Genomic DNA, 27,893 nt, shown 5'->3' with positions numbered 1-27,893 from the left:
TGGGAGGGAAAGGATGGAAAAAGTGTTGATCAAAGCTCCTGATGAGAAGGCAAGATAAGCCACAAGTATGTTATATATATATATATATAACTTTATAACAAAAAGTTCTTTGTATGAACAAGAAAAGAGGTGTTTTTCCATTCCGTTTTATTTCAGTGCTCTTACATGTATAAAATATACTTAAAATACTTTACATTAAAATTAGAAAATGGTTTGCTTCTAACGAACACTATGATCCCTTTGTAAGTGCACACACACACAGCTCTGATACAGCTTTCTGACCTACAGCAAGCTGACTGAAGTGTTTGTGGTGTAACACCTTCCATCAGATCAAACTCGAGAGGAGCTTCCTTTCCTCAATATCCATCCTGCTGATTCAGCTCAAAGTGGAAGATACAGCCTCTCACTCACGCTCCCATGGCAATTTCTTTAAAGATTCCTCCCCAGCCACAGTTTGGAACCACGTAAGTAAACCAGCAGTCAAATTCAGCAAGAAACATTACTCCTGGTGTCCGAATTGTCTCACAATCTTTTCACTCTCTTTTTTCAGCTCCTCAATGTGAGCATTTAGGCACTCCAGGATGTGCTGGGATCTCAGTTCTTCCTCTTCCAGGTATCTTGCAGCTATCGATCCAACTGAAGCTGTGGGCAGGGGGCACTAAAGGGAAACAAAGGGACACCAAGTATTATTTTATTCCAAGTTTCAGCCAGAAACACTACGGATCCGCAAACCACGGAACTCAACATGCTTCTAAACGGTTCTCGTGCCATTTCTATCCTGTTGGGCAGATTAAGCACTCAGGTCTCACGCTTCCATCGTAGGTAAATGTCCCTCCCAACAGTCTCCAACCGACAGCGAAAGCCTCCCAAGCCTTTGCCAAAACTGCACGGAGTAAAACCAATACCTCAGCACTTGTAATTTTTCCGTTCCAGTAGTTCCCCTCTCTAAGGCACTGAGGGGCTAGAGCTGAAGAGAAATAACCTCTCCATGTGCCTACACAACTGTTGCACTTCACAGGCAGAACCCTGACCCCAGAGGTATCCACAGGAACGGACTGTTTACTTAGGGGACCTGAGCTTCACTTCAATTACCAGCCCCTCCACTTCAAACAATGAGAGGGAACGACACGGCATGTGCCATCATAGCGTAACACTAGAGAAGGGCACCACAAAATACCAAGGGTTTTGTCCTGGGTGTGTTAGTGCAGCCTCACACTTTAGGTCTACATCCTGCTCCTCGTCTTCATAAAAATCTCGGGGAGCAGCAGCATCTCAGAATATGGGTTCCAGGGAAGGGAAAGAACTACCAGACTGGACGAGCACTGGGCATATTCTCTTACTTTCTTTTATGTATCTCCTGTTCTTCCCTGAAATAATGGGTTCCTGGGACAATGCCACAAGGGAAGCACAGACCAAATTCCCATCATAGCTCACTGAGCACCACTTCAGTTCGGCCAGCAACGGACAATAAACTACCCCAGATTCTTTCCTTTACAGTCAAGAACTATTCCTGCTATCCACCTCACTTACCCACAAGTTCTTAACTTACAAAAATAACATTGTAAACTTGGCTTAATTTACAAGGAGATGAAGCTTCCTGCACAGGGGCTGGCAGGTGAATTACAAAGTCACTAAGGGGCTGCTTTCCATTACAGAAAACTTGCCTCAGCGTCCTGGCAAGAGAACTTAACTGGTTATTTCCAGATCCTGGAGTCTCACAGTTTTCTGATCTTTTATCAACAGCCAGGAACAAAGAGAAGCAGAAAAAAAGGCTGCAGATAACAAGCAAATCTCTCCCACCTCACTATTGCCTACTGCTGAGAACTCGCCTTTCAATATTCAAAGAACTGATTTAAAGACGCTGCAGCCTGATCACGAGCAGGAAGTCCCAGTTGACACCAGCAGAAATATTGGCATTTCCTTAGAAACCTTATTTCTACCTCTCAGAACAAAAAGCAGCCCGTTCTCTTCCACTAAACATCAAGCCCTAGTGCTGCTCAGACCCTGAAGTGGAACTGTTCACACTTCAGTTCCAATTCCACAATCTGGAGAGTTTCCATTTAGAACATTACAGTTCCCTAAGCTCCCAGCATTTGTTTTCTGGACATGCCCACAAGCTACTTTAGCCTTGAAACAATCAAGGCCTATTTTTGGTACTAAACCTCACCAAGATCTACTGACCTGACAAGCCTCTGCTTATCTGTGCATCAGCCTTAGGGACTCTTCTCTGGGCTCCCCACTACATAAAAATAGCTGTTGTCACTGCTAACACCACACAACCAGAAGAGAAAACACGCCGAAGACTGCTCGGGACAACACGTCTGGAGCAAGGACCAGCACTTGGGACTCTCCCCTCCCCGAAATACTACAGCCCTGTCTGACCCAGGGTATGAGAACTGCTCTCAGCGTCCCTCTTTCATTCTTCTCCCTGCCTGAGTCAGCCTACAGCCTGGTAATTACAGCGGGTACTGGGATATATGGTCTTAAACACCAAAGGAAGAAGTGATTGAGTCCCAGTTGTATCTCGGGCAAGTGCTCCAGCAACGGAGCTGAGGTTAAAGGGCAGAGAAGGTGCCAACACTGCTCCCCACTGAAAAGGCATGATCAGCGACGGAAAAATAACGGCCTCCCCTTGTGCAGTGGAGCACCGATTTCAGGCTTTCCTATCAGCCAGCATAAGTGGTTCTAAATTCAGCGTGCTGACTACTGCAGTCCCATTCAGAGGAGTCAAATTCCCGCTATGCATTACAGTGAACGTAGATGTGCAGTGCCAGCTTTCAGATTCACCCAGAAACTGTATGTTGAAATACTCAGCACTCCGCAGCCACTCTGAGCCTCTACTACAGTCCGAAGCCAAAAGCCGAAGCAGAATGCTGAAGCAACAGAAGTGGGTCATGGCACACACTGACGTACAGCACCTGTATGGACAGACCCATCAGCTTCTGGCATCAGCTTAGCAGCTATACCAAACACAAAGCCCTCCTGCAGAGAGTTCTAAGGAATAACCCCATGGCTCCCGTTGTCCAAGTACTAACCATCCAGCAGTGTTTTTTCCTCACTGTTTAACATTTGATGTATGCTTACAGAATCATACACACCATGCAGTCAGATCATACATTCTGCATCATTCATCATCTGGCTCCTTTTGCCAGATGAGAACCTAGGTATATCCTCAGCTGTTGAACAGCAACCAGCTTCTACAGAGCTGCTCACCAAAGGCACAGATCCTCTCTGACGACTTGAGACGGACCGCTCAGATGCTTCATCTGCAAAATCTTTGTTTCCATCCAGCACATGAAGCGAAGAATCCGTTCCCAGCAAGGCGCCCAAAGCAAGTGACTCCATGCAGTTCTTCCTGCTGGTCTGGGTGGGTAGCTCACCAGTCTTGGGGGTCACAGTTCCTATTTCAGTAGCTCCCCATTGCTGGGGCTCCCCTTGATGATGCTGAACAGTCCCATCAGGCTTGTGATGTAGTCTCTCTGTTTGTTCATCATGTTTTTGCTGTGCTTCCGAAGTTGTCCTGAAAGGCAGGTTTGGACACATAACTGTTCGATAGTTTGCCTTTTAGCAGCTGAACTTCAGCAAAAACTTGTGCAGAGATAACAATTAACATACAGGTTACTCCGAAGCGCTTCCAGATGCAGATGTCTAAGGAATTCTCTCTCACTCTTCTGCTATTGTAGATACCAAAACCTACAGCCTGCACATCCTAGTACTGCAACAGAAAGGAGCACAGCCACCTGGACCGAATCTAATCCCTTCGCTGAAAAGAACATGTACTGCTTCTCAATCAAAGAAAAAGGCAAAGGCAGTCAAAAGACAGTCAAATAGTAGCTGGGTTTGCAGAATGCAAACCAGCTGGGACTAAAAGCTATTGCACTACTTAAAGCATAAAGGCAGATACCAAAACAGTCCTTGTGTTCTCCCATACCTATTATGTGCTGGTGATAGATACTATACACAAAGCACATCATTAAAAACCCACACATCTCCACGCCTTCTGTTCTCTTTCATAATAAGGAAGTGCATCCTTGGGGCCGTGCAATACTCACCTGCACTGCACATCCCCAGCCTCAGGCTCTTCGCTTTGCATCTGCTGACCAGTGCCCCCAGGTTCATCCTGGCAGACCTGCTGAGTGAGCTCCACTTTTGCTTTGGCCTCTGCTAGATCCTTCCGCAATTGCTGGTTCTCAGACTTTAATTTATTTAGTTCAACAGCATAGTCTTCACTGAATGCTCTTAGGGTGACATCTTTTCCCTAACAGACAGAGAAGGGCTGAAGTTGAAGTGTCTGAAGTTGAAACGTCTGATTTGCAAGACACCATAGTCAAATGCAGAGCAAAGGCCAGGAAGTGATTCCTCTAATCTCAATTTTGACTGGCAAAATTTTCAAGGCTTTCACAATAGCAAATCAATTACTGCGTCTGCATCCAGACAAGCTGTGCTGGCCTGCCTAGGAAAGGAAGTCTCTCCCACCATTGGATGCTTTTGAAAAGAGGAAAATATAGATCAAGAGTAGTTCAGACGTATCTGCCTCTGGCCTTGGGATAATGAGAACAACTACATGACCTCGAGTTTTCCTCCAGCTGTATATTCTAGGATTCCCTCACTTAGCTAAGATGGAAGCCTCTCGGCCAAAGCTGATGCCACTCAGGTGGCACCCACATGAACTGTCTCAGTAACTCCCTAGGTATCAGAGTAGCAGACTCTGCCAGATACTTCCTACAGGTGTGAAGAAACACATATGCCAGTGGCTTAGCTGTTGATGAGAAGTAACCACTCTCATGGAGAAACTACCTTTCATGTGATCTACCAGCAAAGCTGTTTGCAAGAACAATTCTAGATCCACTCACTCAAATTAGCAAAGGCCTATGGTAATAATTACAAAAGCCTGCACATATGCCTCCCCACCTGGGATGACCCATAGCCCTTTAGAAACTTCCACTGGTAAAACTGAATTGTGGTGGTTTTTTTTTCTTTTTGAAACTCCGAACAACTTGCTTCTTTCCCCATCTTCTCCTTACAAGGCTAGGTGGATATAATTCCCATTTTTTCTACTCCTATGACAGTCCCACTTTCTTTTTCACCCATTCCGTTAAATTTAGATCCTTAATTCATTCTCATTGCTGCTAATACATACATGCTACTGTATCTAGGGACCTTCCAAACAGGCATTAGGAGATCTTGGCCAAGATCAGTAGCTCCTGTGCCATGGGGCTGGGGGGCTTTTTAAAAAAAAAAAAAAAAAATAGGTCCTTGCTTTGCACTTTGCCATCAAGTTTTTAGTAAGTCAGACAGGCAAAAGCTCACCAGGCACTTAAAGCAGAAAGTAGTGGGCCTTAGGTCATTTCAGTCCCAAACCAGCCCTTAGGAAAGCTTTGGGTCTTCTCCATCTCACCAGCCACAAGCTTCTGTTCAACAGTTTCCCAAGAACTTGGCATATTTGACAGTCACCCCGAATTAATGTTAGAGCACTGACATTTGACAGGATAAAAGCTCTGATGATACACCCCCGTTAGGTTTTCAGCTGTCTGAATCCATCCCTTGCCCCCTGTGAGGCATCCATTCTGGTTTACATGAGACAGAACTTGCAAACTAACAGTTTCTTCCTTCACACAGGCACCAAAATGAACCACCTCCAAGGCACTACTCCTGCCAAGTCTCCCCTTCTCTCCTCTGGACAAGGTGACCTCATCTAGCCCCAAGAGTGCCCCACCAGCAGAAGCCCACCACAGCACCCTTTCCCAGTGCACTGCCCCAAGGCACCCAGCCCACATTCCCAGGCTACAACCTGCCTGTGGAGCGCAAGGGACAGCCCTGCTGAATGGCTCCTCACCAGGAGGGGAACACGCTCTCAACCCAGAAATTGCAACGACTGGAGCAGTTACAGCTCTGGGACAGGTCAAAAAGACATCAGAGATTTAGAATCAGAGGTTTGAGATAAACTAGCATAAAGCAGAAATGTAATAAAATGTACTAAAAAACATGGGCTAGACCCCACGGAGAAGAAACTGAGACGATGGCTCTGTTTCTGCAGTACTTCTCACTACTCTCAGACCGAACAAGATGCTCAGGATTCCTGCACCTTATTTCCTCACAAACTGCCCCTTTCCCTTGGGTTTTAAGTTCACTGAACTCTACCAAGCATTTTGAGAGGCCTAGGCACCCAGGTAGGGGATACACAGCACTAGCCTCTTCCCCCCCTCTGGCCCCTAATGCATACCTCTAGCACACCACGCTCAGTTTTTTTCAGCACCTCTGAGAGATGACGGTTTTCCAGCCTCAAGGCTTCCAGCTGGCCCAGAAGTACCTGAGGAGACAAACAAGAAACTCAGGAAAAAGAACACAACACATGCCCACAACACCCTACAGGCATCTTCCACCCTCAATTCAAGCACAAGTGCAAAGCAAGGTTTGGGCCATTCGTTCTGCAGGGACCCTACAGAGAAGGCCATACAAATAATCATGCACAGTAATTTACTTTAGTTTTCAAAGATGTCACCATCCAGGCCTAGTTAGCACGAGTGATCTCAAATAATTCTGTGGACTTTCAACTACTGGTTTGAAAAGAAACAGCAAGACAGATTCAGTGAACACCGTAAATTAGAAGATTGCATCAGAATGGTCTCAAAGCCTTTGTTAAAAGGCTGAAGAGAGAAGGAAACTATCAACGTAGCTAAAAACTAGGATGGCATTCCAAGCCTTCAGATCCCCTGAAGAGACAGCATAAGAGTCTTCAGCCTTTTTTACCCTGTGCTCCACTGCTTTCCTCTCTGCTCTTTCAATCTCTGTTCTCAGCCGTTGTTCTAGGTCTGATGTGGAGCCACTTGCAGATGCAATTGTGATGTCCCGCTGGTGCAGCTCCTGTGTCAACCTGGAGACTTCCCTTTTCATCCCTTCTAGCTCACTGCTGTGAGTTTGTTCAGCTTGAGAGAGCTGCTCTTTCAGCTGGAGAAAGATATGCACACACCACCCACGAGCTTTTAAAAGATGTTTCAGCAAAAAAAAAGCAAAAGCATTGCATATGGTAATGTGAAATCTAAGTACTGGAAAACAAAAAGCTCTATGTAACAAGCCCTCTGTGCATGCTTGTCCCTCTTGATTGAAAACCACCTCATCCCAATTCTTTTCCACACCATACACTGCCAACTGAGACAAGACAGTTACATTGCTGTGGAGTACTGGAGAAGACCCATAACTGACCAAATCATAGCTTCTTTAGTTCACCATTCTACCTCCGTGACCAACAGATACCCAAACATTTACCATCACTGGGCAAGCACAGTAACACTTTCATAATATAACCTTGCAATTTGCCACTCTGCCTTCCTGAGCCAGACGTGGTATCTTTAAATAGCTCCAGCCAGGCTTTTCTTACATGGATTTGCCCTAAGTCTTTTGAATCAATATCAGCTTGTAGCAAGCAAAGCTACCCATGGCAAACTTCCACAAGCTAGCTATGCAGAGGGTAAAAATATACCTCTTTGTTTTCATAACTCCATTTGATGACCACTAGTCCCTGCATTATGAGAGAATAATCATTCCCTATTTACCTTCCACATGACAGGCTTTTATTTTTAGTACGTTCAATCTCATTTATCTCTTTTCCAGTTTGGTAAGTCCTATTCCATTCAGCTGTTCCCTGTATAAAAAACACTCCATCCTTTTGGTCATCTTTTTCCATAACTTACCTTGTTTTATTCAATCCTTTTTGAGATGGCAGGCCTGCACTGCATACAATATTCCGGTAGGCATACCGTATATTTATTCAGTGACATAACAGAACAACAACATAGCATGATTTCTTCCCTGGTATTCCATTCTGTTAGCCAGAAATATTAACCACCCAAAGCTCCAGGATTTTTCTGAGAATTAGAAGCATTTTAGAAAATCGAACCAGATGATCTCTGCCTAGCCATGTAAATACTATACATAAGGTGATTTATCTCCATGTCACCTCAATGCCTCCCAAGTACATAAAATAGAAACAACCATAATAAATCTCTTTTTCCTCCCCAGCAGCCTGTAGAAGATTCATTTATTGCGTGGCTGTTTAAATGTGTAACCAAGCACACATCTCTGGCAAGATCTGCACCTCTGTACATTCAGAATAAAGGATGAAAGATTTTCACAGAAGTGAGGTTTTTCCACGCAAGTCCAGTAAGGTCTCACTCTAACCAAGCTTCAGTGAAAGCCTTACACTAACTGATCTAGACCATCACTAAAACTCAAGCCTTCTGGAGGGCTTGCCTCCCTTGGGTGCACAGAACACCAGGGTGAGGTCCTCACAGCAGATGAGCTGCTCCATCTCTTCCAGCCCCCGAGTTCATGTCTCGGTATCAAACCTGAAACAAACTCCGTTACTCACATACAGACTAGAACACTTCTGAAGGCCTGTCCCAGGTGCGATAGGACATACTACAGCAAAATCCATTCCCTCCCTGCTCTTCATCCTGTTGGGAGCCTGTATTAGGCTTAAAGTCAGGATTCCAGGCCTCAATTTCTTTGCATGTTTGCCCCTCCAGCACTAATTCAAGTCTCTCCAGAAGTACTGCGTGATGCAGAATCATAGAATCGTTTAGGTTGGAAAAGACGTTTAAGACAGCACACTGCCAAGCCCATCACTGAACCATGTCCCTAAGTGCCACATCTACATGTCTTACAGATATCCCCAGGGAAGGTGACTCAGCCGTCTCCCTGGGCAGCCTGTTCCAGTGCTTGACAACCCTTTTGGTGGAGAAATTTCTCCTAATATCCGATCTGAACCTCCCCTGTTGCAACCTGAAGCCGTTTCCTCTTGTCCTGTTGCTTGCTACCTGAAGAAAAGGCTGACCTCCACCTCGCTACAATCTGCTGTCAGGCAGTTGCAGAGAGTGATAAGGTCTCCCCTGAGCCTCCTCTTCTCCAGGCTGAACCCCCTCACTTCCCTCAGCCACCCCTCATAAGACACGTGCTCCAGACCCTTCCCTAGCTTCATTGCCCTTCTCTGGACATGCTCCAGTAGGCCTAACAGCTGCTCACAAAGCAAGCCGCACAGCCAAGCACAGAAACCTGCAAACCCATCCCCTCAACTCCTCCCGTCAGACCTGCCCCTTACCCTTCAGCATATCCCTGCCTCCACAGCACTCCCAGCCCCTGGTCCCATTCGGAGCTTTGCTAACTGTGCACTGCTGAGGCACAGGACACACATGGGAAGGGCTGGCTCCACAAGTGCCTTTCCCACCCTCCAGGAGCAAAGCAACATTACCTTTTTAATCTCTGCCTTTGACTCAGTACAGTGTTCTTCCATTGACTGCAGCTCTTTGATAGTCTCATCCAGCTCTTCGCTCAGCTGTACACACCTTGCATTTGAAGACACCAGGCTGCGTACCAAATTTAGAACTACAGATTAGAATACCCCAAGGAGGAGGACGTGGTCAGAGAAACTTTGATCTTCCAAGCAGTCTCCTATGTCCGTCATAACAGAAACCGGACTCTTAACCAAAAAGTTCCCTACCAATCCTTTGGTTTTGTTTACCAAAATCATTTCAAAAGAGATCAGGAACCTGATCTAACAAATAGCTGTTTCTTGTTTGTTTCTTTACCATACTAAGATTACAAACTTCCCATGCAAACATTAGTCTGAAAACCACAAACTTGGAGAGGAAGACTTGTTTATAATTCTTATTTCACAGGAAGGTCTAGATCTGGTTCTTACCAGCTGACTAACAAAGACTCCTTAGCCCATTACGAGTGAAGGTGCTAAGACTAAGCAAGCTAAAACCTGAAAACACCCACAGTGTGCAGTGAAAAGCAGCCAACCAATTAGCAAAACAGTCTCACTATTAAACTGCAAAATGAATAGCACTTGATTTCTTTAGCCCTTTGATATTTAAAATAAGCCTACAGAAATCAGTGGGACTGGTTAACTTAATACAATACCTAATGCATTGTATTCATCATTATCCAGGTTTCATTGCACAGCCAGGGGAAGCAAGCAGTCAGCTACCTGTTCTCAAGATGAGTCATCTCTGACTGTAAGTGCTGTTCCTTCTTCTGGGCAACATCCAGCTGCAGTAGTATACGCTCCAGCTCCAGCCCCGGAGAAGACAACTGTTTCTCTTGCAAGCGTTCCTCCAAGGCCCTAAGTAGAAACTTGAACTTTAATTTCAGCACAGAAATGTCACATCTGAGTTCACTAATACAGTGAACATAACCACCATTTTCTTGGAATGCTCTGAAAAATATACACAAAACCCAACAGCAGGTGACACCCACGTGCGCTGTGAATAAGCAAACATACTAGCTGGATGACAGCCCCCTGTTGGGAGTGCAGGCCGGGTTAAAAAAGACCACCTCCTATTTTGCTGTTGGCCTCCCTGATCCAGACACTCCCTGCCATCAGCACACATCCAAGAAGAAACGTCCTTGCAAGGAACAGTGTGTCTGTCAGGTAACATACACCAAAACCTCTGGATACGGCCATCAGAACTCTACAGCTTTGGCATGTTGCCTGTGCAGAAGTGCCAAGACGATTTTGTCACGTATGCCGTTACCTGACCAAGACCCTCAGATCTGCCATCAATAAAGCAGCGAGAGCTTTCGCCTATGTTAATAAACGCATTATCAAATCCTGAAAGGCTTCCAGCACTTGACTGAAAATGCCTGGGGAAAAACACCCTCAAAAACCCAGGCTGCCTCCGGAAACCTAGCTGAGCGTATAGCAGATTCCTTCCACACTGTTCCCTGAGTATCAGCTGATTTCAAAAGCAATGTGATTTGGCAAATGCTGCACGGACTTGCGAGAAATGAGCGTACCATTCTCTGTATCAACCCACACAGATCCAGCTGTCCTCAGTGAGAGAACCTGCTACCTGAGAGATGCTACCTGATGAGGAGTTCTTTTGTGTGAAGAGCTTCAGTCAGCCTAGCCAGCTCTTCCTGCAACTGTTCCTGGTGCAGCCTGGAGCTCTCAATGAAATCTTCTTGAGACTGCAGGGTGGCTCGAAGTTCCATCTTCTCATCTTGTAGCACCTGCATAGGAGGAAGAAGGAATGACTGTTGCAAGATGGATCAGATCAGGTTGCTGTAAAGCAACAAGACACTGATCGGCTTTATAAGGAACCCTTGGAAACACTGCAGAGCACCGCAACAGTACAAAACCAGCTTTGAGGCCAATCAGGAACTCCACAAAGGCTCTAGAAAGAGGCATGTGTTCTGGAATGAAGAGCCTTCCTGCCACTTCTCACAAGCAATGCTTTATATTCAGTTTCCTAACAGTTCCTCCACTGACCTCTAACATTTTCTTGGACTGCCTTAGTTCTTCCTGAACTCTTCGCTGATCTTCCAGAATCGTCCGATTGTTTTCAGTCAGGTCATCCACTCTCACGTTAAGCCTCTCCACCTCCAGCTCATTGGCACAGATAGCATCATTGGCCTTCTCCAGCTTGCTGGTTAAATGCTGGATTTCCGACTGGCTGGCCAACTCCACCGACTCCAGAATCCGCTTCCGATTGGCGAGCTGAGTCTATTAAGAGCAACTGGTTTGCATTAAAGCTAAACTATAGAAAACACATTGTATCAAAACTACACTCAAAACAACTACAGATTTCTTTCTGTAACAAGCCACATTCTCAAAGTAAGCAACACTGCCTCTCAGTGAATTAGGGAAAGTGTTGTTCCCAGGTTACAAGATGGGCAAACAGAATAAATATGGGGGAAAAAAAAAAAAAAAAAAAGAGGGGGACCTATTATTCTAAAAGGGGTTCAAAGAATCTGGGAAAAGAGGATCTCAGATCAACTCAAGTTGTCCAAGAACAAGCTGTCTAAGAACAAAGCTGCCTGCTGTTTTTTTCTCATTAACCTAAGGCTTGGCCAGGAGAAACAGCAGCATGTAAGAAGGTTTACAAATACCATACACAAGCTAAAGATTACCTAGTCGTTAATTCCACACCAGGACAGAAAGCAGCTCTTGTTGCACAATGAAAAATAAAACCACAACCACCAAACAGATCTAAACCCGAACTCAGCGTAACAGTCAATTACATTTGCTTTATGCAGTAAATATCTGGTTCTGACAGCTTGCAAGAATGCTCACTTTGAATGTTTCCTTGTTTTAATGGCAGACAAAAGAAGTTATAAGGAACATGTGACTAGCAAATGATATATGCTCTATTATTTACAGGCACAATACTTAATTTCATAGCATTTCTTTCCACATAGCTAGCTGGTGAAATTTAAGAAGCCAGCTCTCATATAAGGTTTAACAATAGTCACTTCATATATACCCTTTTTGTATAGTACTTTATAATTTTTAAAGGCTGAAACAAAATATTTGAGTAGTCTTTTCCTCCCAGCTTCTAAGACTAGTGATTTCTGCCAGCTTCAGAATCACCACATGCCTTTATTTATTGCCTGGCACATAATCACAGAATGGTTTGAGTTGGAAGGGACCTTAAACATCACCTAGTCCCACCCCCCTGCCACGGGCAGGGTCACCTTCCCCTGCACCAGGGTGCTCCCAGCCCCGTCCAGCCTGGTCCCGGGCGCTGCCAGGGATGGGGCACCCACAGCTGCTCGGGGCAGCCTCCACCAGTGCCTCGCCACCCTTGCAGGGCAGAATTTCTTCCTTATACCTAATCCAAATCTCCCCTCTTTCAGTTTCAAACCACTCCCCCTTGTCCCACTGCTACACGCTTTTGTAAAAAGTCACCCTCTGGCTTTCTTACAGGTCCCCATTAGGTACTAAACAGGCTGCCCTAAGGTCTCCCCAGAGCCTTCTCCAGCCTGAACAACCCAAACTCTCTCAGCCTGTCTTCACAAGAGAGGTGATAATGCCTCATAACTGGTAAAACTATAGCAACTGTGCCTATGGTATAATTTTGATCACAGCCTTTTCATTATGTGAATAGTCACAACAGAAAACATAATCAGGAGGTGTAAGAGTTTAAAGTACAGCCTTTCTCCACCCAAAAATCAGAGTACCAGACTACTTGAGTATTTATTTCTGCATTAAGAAAACATTTAAGCTATCTCTTATTTCCAGGCACAGAACACGCAGGACAGCACAGAATTCCAAGTTTCACCTGTCAACTTCAAAGGCCACAGGTGTTAGAGGAAGGTGCTCCACACTGGGTAAGAACGCCAGGCTTCCCTAAGCTGCACTGAAAGATACGAGGGGAAGCCAGCTGAAAGCAGCAAAGGGCAAGTACTCCATGGTCACAGATCTCAGCTTGACCTTGTGCCAAAAAAACAACCAAGCATAGAAAATGCATAGAAACATTAAGGCAAAAAAAATAGCAATTTTGTGCTGGGCTTTTCAAAGAAATTGAGGACTCGAGCAGTCTGTTCGCAGTACCTATGCACCTAAATCGTCTACGCCACTTAGGAAAAATCTCCCCAGATTCCTGTTTTTCTGCTGCACAGTAAGAAGAGTTCCTCTGTGCTCCAGTGTACCAGCCCGCACTCCAAGGACACATCTGTTCTCAGACAATTGAGCTATCAGTGATACAAAGACAGCAGAGCTGCAAGACCTTCTGCTCAAGGACTCTCTCTGCATTTGTAGATCTACTAGTGTCAGCCTCTCACAAAGCCCCTGTCAGAGCCAGCTTCAATCCTGTCATCACAAACTTCCTCCTTGCAGGAGCTTCCACTCCAGAGCAAATCAGGAGCCCATTAAGTGTAAAGGCCCCAGCAAGAGCTTCTTATCAGTGTCTGCTGTGATTGTGTCAGTGTGACTTCACAGCTGTGCTCTAGGTCAATTCATCTGGCTCTGCTGCAGCACTACTAACTCACTGAACGATTAGCTTTTCAGAAACAGCAGCCCCACTACTCCTTGCCTTTACAAGACTTAAAAAAAAAAAAGGGGGGGGGGGGGGGGGGCAGGGCAGGAGCTGAAAACTGCTGTTACTTCAGTACTTTGAGGAAGTATGTGTTATAGGGGACGACCATTTCCCAACATCATCCTCTGAGCTGGACCCACAAGGTACATCTTTAGCTACTGGCAGGTATACAGCTTTGCATGAGACGACATGGTGTAGCAGCTATTTTAAGTTCATATGCTGTGGTCTTCACCTCCTTGGAAAAGCATCATCCTACTGTCTTCTCTACTAATTGGAGAGGTGGCAGGGAACGCTGCACAAAGTTTCTCTAACCTCTGTTGACAAACTCCAGATCTTCCTTCCTTATAGCACTTACATAGGCAAACTTTATTCCACTGGGACATTAAAAATCATTTCAATGGCAACCTAAACTGGATTCAAACCTGAGAGATTTCATTAGTCTCTTCCCCCGCTCCTTCCCCTCCCACCTGCTGCCACAAACAAAACAAAAACTTCCAGCACATATTAATTGTACCTGAACGACTTCAGACTGCTCAGCCAAAGCCTTCCTCTGTGCCTCCAGCGATGCCACCTGCTGCTGGTAAAGCAGGCACTGCTTCTCCCAGTCAAGTGATTTTTGACGAAACTCCTGCAAGGACAGCAGGGGTGGCTTGGAGCAGTGCTTCCATGCAGTTGACAAGGACCCCTTCTAGTTCATATCCATGTTTGCTTTCACTCCTCACCATATCCTCATGCACCTTTCCCCACAGCAGGGGAACCATTAGCCAGACATTTGATGCACCAACTCAGCAGTATAAAACCCCTCACATACTGTGCTTGCTGTATTTCTTTCCCTCCTGAGTAAAAACGTCAGCGTCAATTATTGCTGTTTACAAATGTTAAGTGCTAACAGATTCATGGATTTGCTGTCAGAGGTTTAACAATTCAGACTGGCTTTAGCTTCCAAAACACACTGCTACTGAAATCACTAAGATGACGAGTACGAATGACAGAATTTTAATGCTAATGTCTGCTCCAGAAATTGGACACTGAATCAGTCAGATGTGTTTGTTAGCCACATCTTCAGGGTACAGTAGAAGAAAATTGAGTGCCATCGAGCTCAGCATAGCAGAAAGATTAAAAGATGAGACAGGGCTGAGAAGAAGTTTGACATGTAGCTCCCTCCTCCTCAAAGAAGTAAGATGACAACCTCACCATACTGGAATTCGCTCCATTCACATAATTAATTACTCTTCCAGCACCCTCCTCCTTTTATTTAGTCTAAGAATAAGAACAGCGGCATAGTTTATCCTGTGTACTCAGAGGCCCCGATGCAGGAAACTGCCTTTATTACACAAGCAGTTGAGAAGAGCTACACCTAGAGAGTAGATGGAAAGTACTTTTTAAGCAGAATTCCTAGTTGACTATTCAGCCACCAGTGAAACCCAGAAGGTCAGTTAATATGTACAAACTCTGGTTAGCACTTGCCATTTCGCTACATACCTCCACCTTCCTGGTCAGTTGGCTCATTTCAATCTGGTCCTCCCCTTGTCCCTTGTTAGCTTCTCCTCTAGCATCTCTTAGTTGTTTCTTCTGCAGCTTCTCATAGCTCCTCCTCAGCCTGGACAACTGCAAGGAATACAGAAAAATAGACAACTTTGTTCAAGGCCCTAAGGCAAGAACTAAACAGCACTTTGAAAGAAGGCACACAAAATGGCTTCACACAAACAATTCCCCTCATCAAGACCACACAGCTTGCAAGTGAAGACTGTTAGTTGTATAATGAGCCTATTATATCAACCGAATTGCAAAATATGCCGAGTTGTGTAAGAGTAGCAAGATGCCACTGAAGTCATGACATCAGCAGCTCTAATTAGACCTCTGTCTTACCACTATTACAGCGTGACTGAAATATTGATAAGATGGAGGTTTACATGCAGCTGTTATTGCAGCAAGAGCTCCTCTCTCCACAGGTGGCTCCCAGCCACAGCAACAGCAGACAGCGCCTGCGTCTCCTCATACTGGGGGGCACATCACACCACACGCAGGCTGAGGGGTAGTTCTGCACAGAGGTACAGTTTCTTATGTGACTAAAATATACTTGTGAAGCTCAGGTGGGAACTGGAACTCTTCCGCTTAGTGGGAGAAGGAAGATTTGAGAATTGCCATTATACATAATATCAACACTACTTCATCTGTCATTTTCTGCTTAGATACACTATGTATTTCACAATGAGTGGAGAATGCCAACAAAAAATATCACTCCTACGCCTGCTGCTAGAATGCTAAAGTCATATCAGAAGCAAGAATGAGGAAAAAACTCTTGACATTTAAATGACCCTCTGTGCAAATAATCACTTGCAACTTGCACAGAATTTTCCATCTGATGAGCTCCCCCCAATAAAAAGTTTCCAAACTTGCCAGATGAATTTGAGAAGTCATGATTCTCCTTTCACTGATGGAGAAAGCTAAGCCCATAGATGAACAGAATAACCACGAGAAGCAAATACACCTGAATCAAGACCTCATGCACTGGTCAGAAAAGGTTCTCCAGAGCCCTTAGTCAGCAAAGTACTTAGGCATGTTCAATGGGAACGGACAGATGTACGGGCTTAGCATTAATACGACAACACCTTTTGCCAAACACATCAGGAGACTACAGGTTTATCCTTTCAACAATCTCAGTGAGTTAGACACCCTACTTATAATTTTACTGGTAATAGTGGTAAAACGAGACAGAAAGAATTTCCCCAAACAGTACTAAGAACAGAAGACTGAGGAATATTGGAGCTTAATGTCATCTACATTAATAATGTGTGGGTAGAAGACCAACACATTGCAATTTTGGCCACAAGACACACACTGTATTTTAGCTTTAGCAATTTAGACCCGCCAATGCACTTCAGCTTTGCTTTGCAGCTTATCCACAACTCCAGTGGGAACACCTAGTGAATGAAGACTGTTAGTCATACTGAATAGTTAGGTGTTTTAAATGAGAACAGATGCCTTCTGTCGTCAAAGCAGAGGCTACCAAATTAATTTAACTTATGGCTTACACTGAGCGTGAACCAGGCCCAGCCCTCCGGAGAAAACAGGCCAATGCTCTACTAGCTGTCCATGCCATTTAACTCACTGCTACTGACAAGCGAGTGGAGACAGGCAAAGAATTAAGGCATAAGCATGGAATGCTGTTATACCATCTGCAGGACTTTCCACGTGTACCACCTTGCAGTAAGAAAGAAGCTTTTTGAGATGAAAGCTCTGAAATTATTTTTAAAAGCTATTTTCTAAGTATACTTAGTTTTTATTAAGTGTATTAAGACTAATATGCCTTGAGAGAACAAAACCCTTACTAACAAAATCAGAGTCAATGGAGGCAAAAAGAAGATGAGATGACACACCATTCTCACCTCTCTATCTCATACGATCCAGGCCAGTTACACCACCACCCTCTTTTAATTTCATGAAACGCTGAAAGAGCTAACTGCTGCTGCCTGTACCCATGGCAACTTCAGAGTAAGTGCTATGGTGACTAGGATGGGTGAACACAGGACACTTTTGCAGTAAACTTCTGCAGATGAAAACTGCAACAATACATCTACTACACACTTTATCCAACAGCTTTCTGTTCATCACCAAGTTCCTCCGAAGTGCAAAAAACAGGCCTAATGAAGCATAAAAACATTACTTTGTCTACGCCCAATGCTCTTTTTTGTAATAACATAAACATCAAAAGAATGGGAAGTTTTAAAACCATGACATTTAAACAAAAGCAATGACAAAAAGTATTTCACCTGTCACATCGTACATCAACCAGCAACTAAAAATCAATCTTCTCTTTTTGCAACTTACCTCCTCTTGAAATTTCTTCAGCTGTTGTTCATATTCTCTGACCATGTCCTGTTTGGCTTTTTCCATGTCTTCCACCTGGTGACGCAACAAGCCAACCTGAATGAAGAGTTAAAAAGCAAAGAAATAAAACAATGTAAGTGGACTTTGTTGTCAGTAGGCACTAGAATTAGTATTCATTTCACAAATACACATTATACTAGGAGTGGTAAATGGCTATTAGAAGATCCTAATTCTGTTAACAACTGCACATTTCAATGGGGTCACTCACTGCGAGTCACATTAAGTCTATGCTTAAATCTTTGGTAGGCTGGGGCCAGAACTGTTCCTGTTCTGGCCTCTTGCTTTGAGCCAGTTTCTGGCTGTCATTTTTGGGGATGAAGCTGGCAGTTTTGGCTTGTGTCAAAAGGCTATTCCTGTCTGGTATTTTCACCAAATTCTTCGTAAACACACATTATGAATTCAAGCTATCTACCAAGATAAAAGATGGCCATGTCGTTATCTTACTACTCTCAGGTGAAGCTGAGACTCCAAACACATGGAGATGAGAGGGACAAAGAATGAAATGAGGCTTTGAAACATGGGGAAGACTTCCCTTACATTGATCCAACCGCTCCTGTGATTTATTTTTGTCGTCATCCCCCCCACCCCAGCCCCGCTTCCACAACCCCGAGCGGCCACCCTTCTAACTGCAGGTCCAAAGGACAACAAGCCAACAGATTAAAATTAGAAGAAATCAGCACAGACAATTCATGAGTAAACCACAAGCAGGAATATACTCCAGTAGTGACTTTAACCATAGTTTACAGCTCAGTTTTGAAATCAAAGTTTGCTTCTGGTGGTAAGAAATATTTCCAAAGTGTCTTGCGAAAACACAATTGATAATAACAGTGATAACCTGTATGATAAAAATCACCACTCTTGCGAGTGAAAATCCTGTGGCATGACTCCAGATTTCATAACTCTGTAACAAAGACATTAATTCCAAAACTTGCCATGCAGACCAGCAGAAGCACCTGACCATATCAACCAGAAACTACAGAGTTCTTAACCCACTGTTCCAACAACCTGTCATATTCTCTTTACTAGATTCCACATCACAGTACTAAAAGCTACAGCAGTACTTGGGTAATCTGGGAGATGTAGCTGTACAGCCACCCAAAAAACCCAACTGTCTGTGCAGCTATCAGCTGGCTTTTGATCCAAGAAGTCAAGGCAACTTCATCAGAGAGCCACCAAAACAATCCGTGTATCGAAGAGCTTGCTGAAAGATAGGACACAGCAGCTATAAATGTAAGGACAAATTTTAAATGCTTTCAGAAAATGCCAGCGTGGCTAGATCTTAAGATACAGACACCCAGACTCCTGCTGGTTTCCTCTGATCCAAGAAAAGATACATCAGTTCATTTGCACAAGAGAAAATTTATGGTTCACATACTACGCAAAACCTTCACTTACGGATACTTCACCAATGCAGAAATTTTTTGCACTTCCCCGGGGCCCTTAATTAAAGGCTACAAAACCTGAGCTGTGTAAAAGAGCCCTTGGAGAATATTCCAGCAATATCTTAGTGTAGTTTACACTACCAAATGTTTTTTCTACCAATGACTGCAGGTTGCTGGGCTGTTGATTACTGTTGTGGCCAGATTCAATGTCCTGTGCTCTCCCTAGTAACTTTGACAATTCGATCTGTGGACTTGCACCAACCTTCAGGGAGTTGATCACTTGACTTTGATTGAATTATGAATAAGACAACCTTGTTCCAACAGGCTCCTTTATAAATTCCATTCCTGATTTCCAACTGAGACAGGCTCGCTCCTATGCCGATTAGTACAGCTGTTTGCTAAAGTTACCCCTTGTTTTGGCTTAGCATTAAAATATTTAAAAAAAAATAATAATCAAAACTGATGAAACGATTCCTGAAACACATGTCCATGCAAAATCAAACTCTGAAATACAGGTTCAGTCTTTGTATTGTAACAGGTAAAACACAGCTTGACACCGACCAGAAAACAGTATGAACCTGAGGTACCTCCTTATATTTCTCCTGCAGAGCTGCCCTGGCAGAGGAAAGTTCCTGCTCTCGAACACTCAGGCAAGCTTCCAAAGCCTGTGTCTGCCCTTCCCATTCAGATTTCTTGTGAGCCACCATAATGTCGATCTGCTTCATCAGCTCCTGCAGCTCAGCCTCACAGGAAGTCAGGAACCCACTGCTAGAAGGGAAAGAGCTTGAAATTACAAAGCAGGCACCATGCACCACAGGTCCAGTGTCCCACACCAACAAAGTCAGCAGAACAAACTGACTTGCACCAAGGGACCAACTCTGCACATGCGGTGCTTTGAACTCTATACAAATCAGCTTGCAGAGGAACAGGCTTTAATTCTCAGCCGCTCATCTCATTCCCTAACGCAGCATCTCACAAGTGGTACGTTCGCATCGCTGGGCAGAGATCCAAACTTGGCCATGACCAGTGAAGAATACTTATGAAAACCCAGTGAGAACAGATGACCTACACTCTTTAAATGTAGAGTTTGTCTTCTATACAGAGAACCATTACAAGTACCTATAAACACTTATCCCTTTGCCTCAGTACTATGCATTATCTAAGTTATCCAGAACATGTTTTATCCATATTTTGTATTTGCCTTAATTGCTCTCCAGGCAGAGGCATTTTATACCAAGTTTCAGTCACTAGAGAAATCTTGCAGCCAAGCTATCAGCTTCTGAAAACAGAAGTTTATCACAAATGCAGGCAAACCCCTAAGTAGAGAGGGTTGGATGACAACATGGTAATGAAGAATAAAACATTCACAATCCATTGGGGACAGCATGCTCCCTAGCGACGCCGCAATTTCTAATTTGGTGCAGCAATTATTGAAGCCAATTCAACTAACTCCTCTAAAACTTCACAAGATGCTAAGCCAGGGACAATATTAAGGCTTGCAAGATACAGCCCTAGAGGGTGGTGAACTCCATGATGATCTTTACCCCTTTAATTTGCCTGTCAAACAGGCAACACTGAAAAGAAATGGAAATCAATAGGTTAAGGGATTGAAATTTCTCTGTTCCCCCAGGGCATATGCACACTTCACAACTTGGCAGTTTTCCTATAGGGAAAGAAATACTTCTTAAAGGAGCCAAAATTAGTTAAATTTAAAGTTCACCCTGTCCTGTAAGTTAACCAAAAATTAGCAGCTATTATGCAGAGCAGGAATGTTTCCTTCACAGCATCTGCTAATATAAGGCTAAGTCTAAACTTGATTTCTGCAACCAGCTCTCTGCAGAAGATGCGGTATCAGTAAGCTTGAATCACATTCTCAAAGATGACTACGAAAATGGCATCAGTGACTTTCGCTTCACACTTCTTTAACACATAAAATATTTGTTTCCACTATTGGCACTACAGCCTCTCTCACGGATCTAAAAGTCTAGATATTTTCACCTAAGAGCAGCATTAAGGATTCTTCAGAGATGAATGGGACTCCACAGTTCCAAAATGAGCAGGAAATAATCAGATGTTTTCAATAAAAACAGATAACAAAGTCATGTCTCATTAACCTTGCAAGGCTGTTACAAAAAAAAATATGTTTATTTAGACCTTTAATTACTACTGCTCCTGATGCTGGATGGTAAGAAGGGTTTAAGACAACAACAACAAAAAGAGGTAAGGTTTTCAGGAAGATATAAAACTGAATTTCTAACAATTAATACTATAGTATCTGACAAGGGATTATTGCAAAGCCAGCTCACCCAGTGACTTTGCTTCTGCGCCAGCTGAAGGCCAACGCACACTAGTTGTCCACCAGCATGCGCTAGTGGACATTCTAAAGCCTTATTTAAGCAATGGAAACTGTCTGATACCAGAAGATTTGATTTTGAATAAGAGGGAAGATTAATACTTATATGATTTTGAATGACTGGTGTATACTATTGCACACATACCTCCCCTGCCCATTTCTTTGCATTCCTTCCAGCAAAGCCTCCATCACCAAATCCGTGTGGCTTTAGCAGCTAAGAAAGTACACAAAAGCAGCGGTCACCCATGGCAATGCACGAACAAGGCCACTTCTCCATCCAACTGCAGAGCAAAGAAAGAAAGAAGTTAAAAAAGTTACAGTTAGCGTACAGGTGAGGAGAACAATGGTCACCCTCATGAACCTCCAAGCCAAATATCTGACAAACAAAGAAAACCAGATTTTTCTACCAGACAAAAAAGGCCCAATGCAACCATTCAGCACTATCAAATTGTGGCAATATAACCATGGGATCTAATAAAAGGATTAAGTCAAACAGCACCAGTGAAAAGGGAATCTCTGCTTCAGCAAACGGGCAAACTCAACACACTAGGACTGGCAGATCTCCCATCTCCTGGGTGCACCAAACTGCAGTGGACCAGCAACACTCAGGGACTTCCAAAGGGGCCAGGATACACCTCTGACGGGGGTATTTGTCACTTCAGAGAAAAACCGTAAGCAAGTAGCAGTAAAAGTCTATCCATAAATCAGATCTCTCCCAGGTCTCTACCACAGACTAGGTTAGAAAGACCACACTGTTTACAATTGCATTCAGGGCACGCTGCTAGTTCATATGGTTGTGAGAATTTTCTTTTAAGATAGCACAAACTCCTTAAAAACTCCTCTGGTGCCTTAAGCTATGAAAATAAGTTGCACAAGCTTACAGTCATAGTACCTTGTCTTAGTTAAAAATTACATCCTTTAAGTCATGAACACATGTACATATGCATACACATCAAAGTTTCATGTATTTGTGAAGCAAGAAAGGTTTACAGTAAAGACAATAATGGGGAACAAAAATAAATAATGAAAGTTTCTGTGGGACCACGCCTGGAAAGCTAGAATTTATTTCAGTGCTCCTCCATGAAACTGTGGCTCACTAAGAGAAAAATGGTTACATTCATCATGAGGATTCACCACTACACTCTAGTTTCACTCTGTGGAGGTATTCGCACAATCTTCTGCTTCCAAAACATCTAGGCACTTTCTCAAGTATTTAGAGATAGATCCTCACATCTTTCCTCAAAGATTAATACAGCATTATTACACGATCAACAAAAGGGGGAGTAGGTCACAGAAAGTGAGATTTCAGAAAACGCAGACTCAGCTTTGCTCTTTCACTTCCACGAGAAGCTTTGATCCTGCTCCTATAGCATTTTAAAGCACCATCCAGACATTAAAGCCTGGCGCTGGGAGTTCAGCTGTATTTTAAACCATACACATACAGAAAACAAGTATTTCACTGGGGGGGGGGGGGGAAAACCAATCCCATCCCTATTCTGATAGTGGTTTTTCTCTCTTTGGTCCAGTCTGTGCTTAACAAAATTCAATTAGTAGGCTGAACATCTTTGTTGTACTGGTGATGGCAGAGCTGCTGAGAAGAGCAGATCAGCACATCCCCAGAGCTGCTGACAGCACTCCAAGAAGAGTTCTCCAGGTGGCAACAGTGGACATTAGCCCGTAGCAGCATTTGTTTCATTCCAACCACACCCACACAGAATAGTTTTCAGTGAGTAGCAAAGAGATTTCATTTTCCACCACGGAAAATGCCTGCTAAGATCCAGAAAGAAAACCTGGAGAGGGATCCAGGTCTTTTATCAGCAGCTCCTTCCAGGAGAGGCTGGGATCAGCTCAACACTGAAGGCTCCAGTGCCATGAAGAGCCATGCAGCACCTGCTCTCGCTGCTGTCAGGCTCTAAGCAGGGCCCCAAGGTAAGACCCCGCACTACGCCGGCTTTGTACACTTGCCAGCTCACCTGGGTTTGGGGGAAGAGCCTTAAAATCACACACCTCTACACCAGGCTTGTTGACATCGTATTATATTGTAACCTCTCAAGCCTGCAGGTTGTCACGTGCAAGTCACAGGCAACCGAGCAAAGGCCTGCGCAGCCACCGCGCGGGGAAACGATCTCTACCGGTGACCACAGCTGAAGCAATGAGAGCTGGCCCGTCACTGCCAAATCTGGAGAGAAAGGATGTATTTGAAAAAAAAAATAATGATAGAACATTTAAAAATCAACAAGGTTTAGCATCCCAACTCAAGAAAGAATCAATCAGAGCACTACAGTCAAGTGGAGAAAGTCTGACGACGACGCCGGGAGTACTGAAGAACAGCGCCCGTGGGGGAAGACTGGGATCATTTTGCACTCAGAAACGGCAGCAGGATGGAGCTTCCCCGCGGCCTGGAGGCACGCTCACCGCCGGTACCGCCGGTACCGCCGGCCGGAGGAACGCTTACCGCCGGCGGGAGGCACGGCGCGGCCTGCGGGACACCTCCCCAGGGCCCCGGCGGGGCCCCCTCAGCAGCGCCCGCCGCAACGCGCCCTCCGCAGCCGCCGGGACCGCGGCCTCCCCCTCCCACACCCTGCCCGGGAGCCCCCGCCCTGCCCGGCCGCCTCAGGGCCGGCACCCGCCGCCCCTCACCCAGCCCGCTCTCGGGGAGCGGCGCCGCCCGGGGCCCGCCCAGCCCGGCCCGCCGCCTGAGTGTGGGCCCGGCCCCGCCGCGGGGGCGGACAGTGGCTACCGGTGGGCCGGGCCGGGCTCACCTGCCCCCCCAAACGCCGCCGCCCGCCCTCCCGCCCCCGCCAACCTAACGGCGGGCACGCCGCGGCCTGGCGGCGGTCGGGCTCTGCGCCTGCGCGGGTCTTGCGCCTGCGCACTCCGCGTCGGGGCTGCCCGCCGGCCGTGGGCAGGGTAGGGCGCGGCGGGGAGCACGGCAGGGCCGCGGGGCTGCCCGGGCCGGGGCGGGGGGCGCCGGGGGCTGTCCCGGGCAGCGCGGGGGCTGTGCAGGCGAGGCCGCCCGGGCGGGTCCCGCGCCCCCCAGGGCCCGCGCCCGTCCCGGCCGGTCGGGGTGCTGGCGGCGTCTGGCCCGGCCGAGCCGCAGCGGCCCCCCGGGGTGGCGAGAGCAGCGCGGGGTGGGTGACAGGCCCGTCTTTCTCTTGTCGCGGCAGTTCCCGGCGCTGCGGGTGCCGCCCTGCCCGCCCGGGTGCGGGGGTGGGCTGCGCACCGGGCACCGGCGGGCGGGCAGCGAGCGGCACCCGGCGGCGCCGCCGGAGCCTCGGCCCTCGGCCCACTCAGAAGAGACCTCTCAAGGCCAGCCAGCTGCTGCAAACACACGTCAATCTCTATAATTAATAATAGGCTAGTTTTGCATATTCATCTCTGTTGCCTATCAACCTGCAGTTCAGTTGGATAGTGTTCTTTTCAGATGAAGTCGTTCTCCAGGTTTTTCCATAAAAGTTTAACCTTGAAAGGAATTGGATCAAAACTGGAGCAAGCCCACGGTCCATACTCCAGCTACGTGGCTGGGGATGTGGATGTTATAAATGGTATCTGCTTTGTGTCACAGATTTAGCTGTGCTCGCCTGCCACGAGGATGGACAGCGAAGTGCAGAGGGATGGCAGGATCCTGGATTTGATCGATGATGCATGGAGGGAAGATAAATTGCCGTACGAAGACGTGGCTATCCCTCTGGTAGGTGAATTGCTACTTATCAATCAGACTTAAGACCTGTGTATCTATCACAGCCCCTTCCAAGAAATGGCACAGAGGGTACTGCTTGTGGTGCAGCTAATTTGTACAAAAGGCTCCCGGGATGGATCTGACTCGCTCTTTCCTTGTCCCATATGCCAGTCATTCCCGTGTGCATATGAGGAGATAGATGTTTCTCTCCCCCTTCCCCTGGCCAGTTGCCAAATCTCCTCAGAACTGGAGTGCCCTTCCCATCACACAATTCTGGGTTTGGCATCAGGGAGAAGTAAAATCATCCTTTCTCTGTGCTTCCCCTGCATGTTACTAGGGGTTTCACAGTTGGTTTGTAGAACATAGAGGATGGGTCTCATGCTGACGGTTGCAGTCTTTGTTACACTTCATTTCCACCTTCTGAAATTCTATTAAAAGAAGTTGAAAATTCTGCAAACATCTTCCTAATCAGTCTCTTCCAGATACAGTGTAGCTGTTGCCAATTCAAGGATAGTAGCGAATGAACTGGCATCTGCAGTAGGACTATTGCTCGTAGTGCTGCATCCAGCGCGCGGCAGCTGTCTTTTCATCCCGTGTACAGCTACGAAGCCAGAGAGGTGCAACTGGGAAAAAGCTACCTCTGATCCCACAAAGCCCAGACTTAAAGCTTCAGATCTCCCACACTGATGTCCTTCCTTAGCCATTTTGAAACTACCAGGGAATGAGAGGTATCTGAGGATTTTCCCTTTCCTTGTTCTTTCCGTTACGCAAGCTTTACCCTGGCTAGCACTTACCAAGCTGTCATGCTAAGATCATGGGAACTGATAGGCTGGTAGTTTCTTTTAGCACAGAGGCATTTCCACATTGCTGGTGACATGGCTCAAGCTTTAGCCCTTACACCAGTGTCTTTTCAGAGAGGGCAAGGAGCAGCTACACACCTCCAAAATCCATATATATGGCACACAAATTATTCCGCCAAGATTTGAGCTTGAGGGAATGATCTTGCAGAGCTGTGATTCTCAGATACAACAGCCCAAACCCCCCTTTCCTTGGGGTAACCTTTATTAGGCAGGCTGATTATTATAAACTAGTTCCCTGATGACATTTGCCTTTGCCCTGTGTCCAAACATTACTGCTTCTTTCCTTACAGCCATCTCTCGAGCTACTTACAGTCACATACAGATGGCAGCTTCGGAGCAGGAAGCCTCATCAGCTAACAATAGAAAGAAAGGCCTAGCTGTGGATATAAAGATCCCCAGGGATAGGATTGGCTGCAATCACATAGAAAATCTAGCACAACTTCACAGGAGACTTACTCAGCAGCATTGTAAAGAAGCAAACATAAGGCTGTGAAGTGGTATTTGAGCCTGTCCTGAGCATCTGATCCAGTGCTCACTCGAGAGATTCCGATGAACTCAGATGGGCTTGGATCATATGCTGTTTTCAAAACTGAAAAAAATCATTTAGCTCATGCTGGGATTTCCAGAGATCTAGAACTCAGAATTCTTGCCCAAATGGTATCTGGCAGAGTAACACGCACTCTGTGTGACTGCACCAATAGAGCAACACAGAGAACAAATAATAGAAGAAAGAAGAAAGGAAAATGAGATCTCAGTTAAGTTATACTTCCCCCTTACTGTGTTGTGAGTAGCTCTGTGTTGCACCTGGTAGGGGTTTCTGAGTTCTGCTCTTGATGTAGCACAGCCACACCTGAGTTCAGCATGTAGGAGGAGGAAGGATTTCTCACCTGCCATAGGAAAGTAACATGTTACAGAACCAGTTGTCTTAATAACAGCTATAATAAGTGCATCGCTATCTGTATTCTCAGCAACAGCAGAAGAAACACATTGCAAACAAGCAATGGAATAATTGCATCGCACTGTTATTTACTTATTTTGCATTTGCTAAATATTCTCCTTCACTGCGTGTGCAGTCTGAGTGTATAGCAAGGCCCCAGGGTCCTGGAAAACCAATTTACCTTTCAGATTAATCACCATATTCATGTGAAAAGAACATAACTGGGCTTAGTAAAATTTTTAAGTGGATCAGTATGTATGATATGTATCGTTCAGATGCACCCTCTGGTCTCTCGCTTGTGGATTTTTGTATTTATCCATATGAAGCCTTAGTGATCTGCTCCTTTCAGGAAGCGTATTATGTGTGGAATGCATTGTACTTCTGTTTTGTTCTCAGAATGAGCTTCCTGAACCAGAACAAGACAATGGTGGCACAACAGAGTCTGTGAAGGAGCAAGAAATGAAGTGGACAGATTTGGCTCTGCAGTATCTCCATGAAAATGTTCCACCCACGGGAAACTAGTGCAGTGGATACATGAATGCAATATAAAAAAATATTCATCAGCTGACCATCGCTGTCATAAGCTCCTCCAAGGAGGAAACATTTCTGAAAAAGGCTCAATTCAAACAATGGTTCTACTCCCAGTGACTAAACACTGTTTAAAATGTTTCTGTAATGAGTGTGAAATAACAATGGCTATCTGACACCTCAGAGCTACTATCAGAATGTTTCTCTTATGTAAAATTATTTCATATCTTCTGTTAAATTGTTATTAAGTTGGTGCCAATTCTGATCTTAAATGTTTTCTACATGTGATGAAAGAAGTCTTTTTTATTGTCTCAAGTTGTTATTGATTTCAAAGCTCACAATGGGATCATTTCTGACTCTGAAAGCTTATGTCCCAAGAAGCACTCTTGTGTGTTCAGTGTCAGAAAAGCAAATAGCCATAAGTCAGTTATTACTGTCTTTAA

At 45.3% G+C, this 27,893-nt stretch overlaps 2 protein-coding genes across 4 annotated transcripts; one reads left to right on the top strand and one right to left on the bottom strand.

Annotated features, from left to right (window-relative positions):
• Nucleotides 1–130: 130 nt before the first annotated feature.
• Nucleotides 131–24,344, bottom strand: CEP63 (centrosomal protein 63). Of its 3 annotated transcripts, none has more exons than XM_080409753.1 (16): nucleotides 24,253–24,344; nucleotides 23,454–23,625; nucleotides 21,592–21,727; nucleotides 19,681–19,861; nucleotides 17,652–17,747; nucleotides 15,303–15,428; nucleotides 14,335–14,448; nucleotides 11,273–11,506; nucleotides 10,868–11,013; nucleotides 9,989–10,123; nucleotides 9,248–9,362; nucleotides 6,751–6,948; nucleotides 6,224–6,310; nucleotides 4,053–4,258; nucleotides 3,214–3,520; nucleotides 131–658 (listed from the first exon to the last, which is right to left on the bottom strand). In XM_080409753.1, exons 3-16 carry the CDS (start codon nucleotides 21,633–21,635, stop codon nucleotides 500–502), a joined length of 2,148 nt encoding a protein of 715 aa, XP_080265879.1. In that variant the 5' UTR covers nucleotides 21,636–21,727; nucleotides 23,454–23,625; nucleotides 24,253–24,344; the 3' UTR covers nucleotides 131–499. The 3 variants fall into 3 exon arrangements, with proteins under 3 accessions (XP_080265879.1, XP_080265878.1, XP_080265880.1); XM_080409752.1 differs by lacking the exon at nucleotides 24,253–24,344 and adding an exon at nucleotides 24,087–24,206; XM_080409754.1 differs by lacking the exon at nucleotides 24,253–24,344 and having other exon boundaries at nucleotides 23,420–23,993.
• ANAPC13 (anaphase promoting complex subunit 13) lies at nucleotides 24,222–27,761 on the top strand. The gene is made up of 3 exons (XM_080409887.1): nucleotides 24,222–24,356; nucleotides 25,012–25,137; nucleotides 27,319–27,761. The coding sequence occupies exons 2-3, from the start codon at nucleotides 25,039–25,041 to the stop codon at nucleotides 27,442–27,444; spliced, it is 225 nt and encodes a 74-aa protein (XP_080266013.1). The 5' UTR covers nucleotides 24,222–24,356; nucleotides 25,012–25,038; the 3' UTR covers nucleotides 27,445–27,761.
• The last annotated feature ends 132 nt before the right edge of the window (nucleotides 27,762–27,893 follow it).

The sequence above is a fragment of the Falco punctatus genome (assembly GCF_963210335.1).
Source record: "Falco punctatus genome assembly, chromosome: 13".
Taxonomy (NCBI): Eukaryota; Metazoa; Chordata; class Aves; order Falconiformes; family Falconidae; genus Falco; species Falco punctatus.
The sequence above is the reverse complement of the archived record's forward strand: the minus strand, read 5'-3'. Positions and strand labels throughout refer to the sequence as shown.

Excerpts from the sequence above, each read along its gene's own strand:
- CEP63 (XM_080409753.1), bottom strand. The coding sequence starts at position 21,635 with ATGGAGGCTTTGCTGGAAGGAATGCAAAGAAATGGGCAGGGGAG. Across the intron at positions 17,748-19,680 it reads TGCAGGAGAAATATAAGGAG|GTTGGCTTGTTGCGTCACCA; the intron begins GTACCTCAGGTT and ends CTCTTCATTCAG. Across the intron at positions 3,521-4,052 it reads GCTGGGGATGTGCAGTGCAG|GACAACTTCGGAAGCACAGC; the intron begins GTGAGTATTGCA and ends CCTGCCTTTCAG.
- ANAPC13 (XM_080409887.1), top strand. The coding sequence starts at position 25,039 with ATGGACAGCGAAGTGCAGAGGGATGGCAGGATCCTGGATTTGATCGAT. Across the intron at positions 25,138-27,318 it reads AAGACGTGGCTATCCCTCTG|AATGAGCTTCCTGAACCAGA; the intron begins GTAGGTGAATTG and ends TTTTGTTCTCAG.